The sequence below is a fragment of the Pteropus vampyrus genome, unplaced genomic scaffold, assembly GCF_000151845.1.
Source record: "Pteropus vampyrus isolate Shadow unplaced genomic scaffold, Pvam_2.0 Scaffold68, whole genome shotgun sequence".
NCBI classification, from domain to species: Eukaryota; Metazoa; Chordata; class Mammalia; order Chiroptera; family Pteropodidae; genus Pteropus; species Pteropus vampyrus.
This window is the reverse complement of record NW_011888849.1, coordinates 830,368-834,029: the sequence shown is the minus strand read 5'-3', so window position 1 is coordinate 834,029 and position 3,662 is coordinate 830,368. Positions and strand designations below refer to the sequence as shown.

The 3,662-nt window shown below is 51.1% G+C and overlaps 1 protein-coding gene across 2 annotated transcripts in view; it reads left to right on the top strand.

Annotated features, from left to right (window-relative positions):
• Positions 1–2,326: 2,326 nt before the first annotated feature.
• The window catches only part of FFAR4 (free fatty acid receptor 4), a 21,837-nt gene continuing 20,501 nt past the window's right edge, over positions 2,327–3,662 (top strand). Inside the window, exon 1 of one of the 2 annotated variants that reach the window (XM_011361557.2) lies at positions 2,327–2,947. In XM_011361557.2, coding sequence (XP_011359859.1) covers positions 2,381–2,947 — 567 coding nt within the window. In that variant the 5' untranslated portion in view covers positions 2,327–2,380. The remainder of the gene's footprint in view (positions 2,948–3,662) is intronic. The other variant, XM_023531436.1, reaches the window with a different exon arrangement.

Below are 3,662 nucleotides of genomic sequence, written 5' to 3'. Positions count from 1 at the left end.
AAGTGCTTTACATGCAGGAACTTCATTTAATCCCTCCCACCCCAAACCTTGTGAAGTCGGTATTATTATTATACCCTTTTTATATATGTGAAGACCAAAGAACTAGAAGCTGAAGTAACTTGCCCAAGGTCATACAGTGAGTTGTACAGCCAGGATTTGGATCTAGGCAGATGAGTTTCCAAGCTCGTGTTCTTAACCACTGTGCTCAGGTGTGCTTGGTGCCCAGGGAAACACCACACCACTCAACATCCATGGGACTCCACATGAATGACTAGCTCTAGGTCATTCACATTAAACCCATTATTTACAAAACTGGGCTTTCAGGAGTTGTTGTGATAAGAAGCAGATACAATGAGAATTGATGTGGAGCAGGAAACCTGAGTAGCAGTGCCCAATCTGATCCCCAAAATTGTAAAGCTCGACAGGTGCACCATCCCATTAGAAAGTCACTATGGTTATTTAAGAATGAAACAAAATTTTTGTGTTTCAATTCATATTCAGTGTTTTCTCAGATGGCCACTAAGTTGTTAGGATATAAAGTCTTCTTAAGTCATTTGGACCCAGTTGATTAATAAATGGAACTGTTAGGTATTTCTTTTGGCCTAGGGGTGCCATGAAAGGAGAAAGGAGGAATTGGAGAGGAGGAAAGGAGAAAGTTTGGGAATTTCTGCACCCACCATTTTGCCATTGGGAGAACCCTGGAGGGTAACGGTGGAGAAGGCCTTCTAGTCCAGAGACCTTGTCCTGATTGTCCACGCTGGGGAAACCTCTTCCTGTCCCCATGGCGCGTCGGCCTGGGATAATGGAATCCCTCCACCCTCGTTCTGTCCCTCTCGCACATGCGCACAGTTCTCCTTTCCCTCACACGAAAGCTCAAGTCCCCTGACCCCAATCCGACTGCCAGGTTCCATCTGAGTCCCCTTTATTTCAACCTCTTGCCCTTTCTTTCAACTGTGTCAGGTAGGAAACTGGTTGTTTTACAACTTGAACTTAGTCGAGGTTCAAGTTGAGCATCTCCCATTGATAAGCAATCTGCCCCTCAGGTCAGAGGTCACATCATCAACTCAGACCCACATGACACGGTGATAAGCAGACACACGAATGCACCCCCTCCCCAGAGAGCACTCAGACTGCCATACTGTACCCTTCATAAATATACAAAAACAATCACAAAACAGAATGGGAAACTAGGAGAGGCTGGTAGTATGACAAAGGAGAGAGAGGGTGAAGGCTTGGGTGGTGGGAGGGTGGCTAGTCAGGGAAGTGGCCACAGTCATCCTCTCACTTCCTAATTTACTACAACGATGGCAACGAAAAATTCAGACAGCAGGTATGTGGTGGAAACATGTGGGGCAAGGGCAGGGAAACTGGCTTTTTTTTTTTTTTTACTAATCACGGGCTACCTTAGACAAGCCACCTCTTGCTGTGGCTCAGTTTGAAAAGGGATTGATCACTGCTTGTAAAACTGTGGTGCCTGAAGCACATTGACAGCCTGTGTGTGTACCTGAAAGCTTTGGAATGTCTGTCTTTCTGGGGTGTCGAGTTTACTCAAGTTTTTTGGGGGGGCCCACTTGTTTTACAGGGCAGCATTTTATATCATTGCTTAAAATTCAAAATTTACATGCGCTTTAATTACAATAACTAACTGATGACACTTCATGGACAATTACGGTGTGAAAAGTGTTGTGTTAATCTCTTTATATTATCCCTATAGTTACCCAAAGAGGTATTATTATTAAAATTCTATAATTAAAAAAAAAAGAAACCTGGGGCACAGAGAGATGAAACAATCCACCCAAAGTCATATGTTATTAAACAATGATAAAACCAAAGATTCTCTCCCTACCCCTTCCCCACCTCCAAAAAAATCTGGGCCAATTGAAAGGTGCTTTAGGATTTACCTCCAGACCCATAGGGCTTCTTTGGTGAAGAAGATTATAATATCACAAGTTATAACTATCTCTAAAGTCCAGCTCTGACACTCTTAAATCACTAAATTGGAGATTAAAGACCGCACAACAGGTGCCACTGGGGGATGAAAAAAGGCTGCCCCCGCCCCCCGAGAGGGTTCCGAGGGTACGCTGGGTGGGGTTTACCGACCCCTTCAGCGCTCCCAAATCTGCTGGAGGGCATGAAGCCTCTGCCTAGGCCACCGCCTCTCGCCCAGCCCGGGTGTTTCCAGCCTATGTCGCCCGGCACTTCCTCGTTCCCGCGCGCCCCGGGTTCAGCTCGCTACGCCCAGCGCCGGCGCTCCTCTGGCGGGAGGGGGTTTAGAGGGGAGATGTCGCAACCACTTCCCTCCCTCTTTCCCTGCCTTGGCGCTCAGTCGCCTCCCAGATGAGCGCTCTTGCAGACAGCTGCGGGCCGCCGGCCGCCGGGCATGTCCCTTGAGTGCGCGCAGGCGGCGGGCACCGGGCTCCCGCGCAGCCTGGAGCAGGCCAACCGCACCCGCTTCCCCTTCTTCTCCGAAGTCAAGGGCGACCACCGGCTGGTTCTGAGCGCCGTGGAGACCGTCGTACTGGCGCTCATCTTTGTGGTGTCGCTGCTGGGCAACGTGGGCGCCTTGGTGCTGCTGGCGCGCCGACGGCGTCGCGGCACCACCGCCTGCCTGGTGCTCAACCTATTCTGCGCGGACCTGCTCTTCACCAGCGCCATCCCGCTGGTGCTGGCTGTGCGCTGGACGGAGGCTTGGATGCTGGGCCCGGTCGCCTGCCACCTGCTCTTCTACGTAATGAGCCTGAGCGGCAGCGTCACCATCTTCACGCTGGCGGCCGTCAGCCTTGAGCGCATGGTGTGCATCGTGCGCCTGCAGCGCGGTGTGCGAGGCCCGGGGCGGAGGGCGCGGGCGGCAATGCTCGCGCTCATCTGGGGCTACTCCGCGCTCGCCACGCTGCCCCTCTGCGTCTTCTTCCACGTTGTCCCGCAGCGCCTTCCCGGCACCGACCAGGTGAGCTCCGGGCAGGTGTCCTGGGCGGGCTGGTAGGCGGGGATCCGAAGGAAACGGTAACCTGGGATGAGGATTAACAACAGCAGTAATAGGCCATTTGTTGCACTTAACTGCTGTGTCAGACACTGTGCCCAGCGCTGTGAAGTTTTATCTCATATTTCACTGCAACTCTGCAGTGTAGGTCCCACAAACACCCTCCAAAAAGATGTAAGTGGAGTTCCCAAAATGTCTGTATAGTGCACTGACTCTTTATTGCAAAGTTAATGAAATAACAGGGGGCTTAACAGCCAGCCAGCCAGAACTTCGGGGATCGGGAGTAGCTAATCACATTATATTGAATTCTGCTTTCTCGCTGGGTGCGACGGTCCTCTTACCACCTACTTTACAGATGAGGAAGCAGAGGCACACAGAGAAATAAGTCTCTCAGGATATCTCACCCTTAGTGCGAGGAGCTGAGATCGTGCTTAGCAGATTCAGTGAGGTCTGAGCAAGGGTTCAGAACCCGCGGGCAGGTGCATGTGGGTGGGTCAGGGAGAAAGGGCATTGGAGACCCAGGGACCGCAGACTCAGTGCTGTGTCTAAGGGGGTTGTGACTTTTCCTCTTGGAGCCTCAATTTTTCCAACTGCAAGTCGGAAGGATTAGACTAGACCACAGGATCTTACTCTAAGAGACTTGGATGACGAGTGGTTTCAGAATATCTTGGGCACCCGAAAT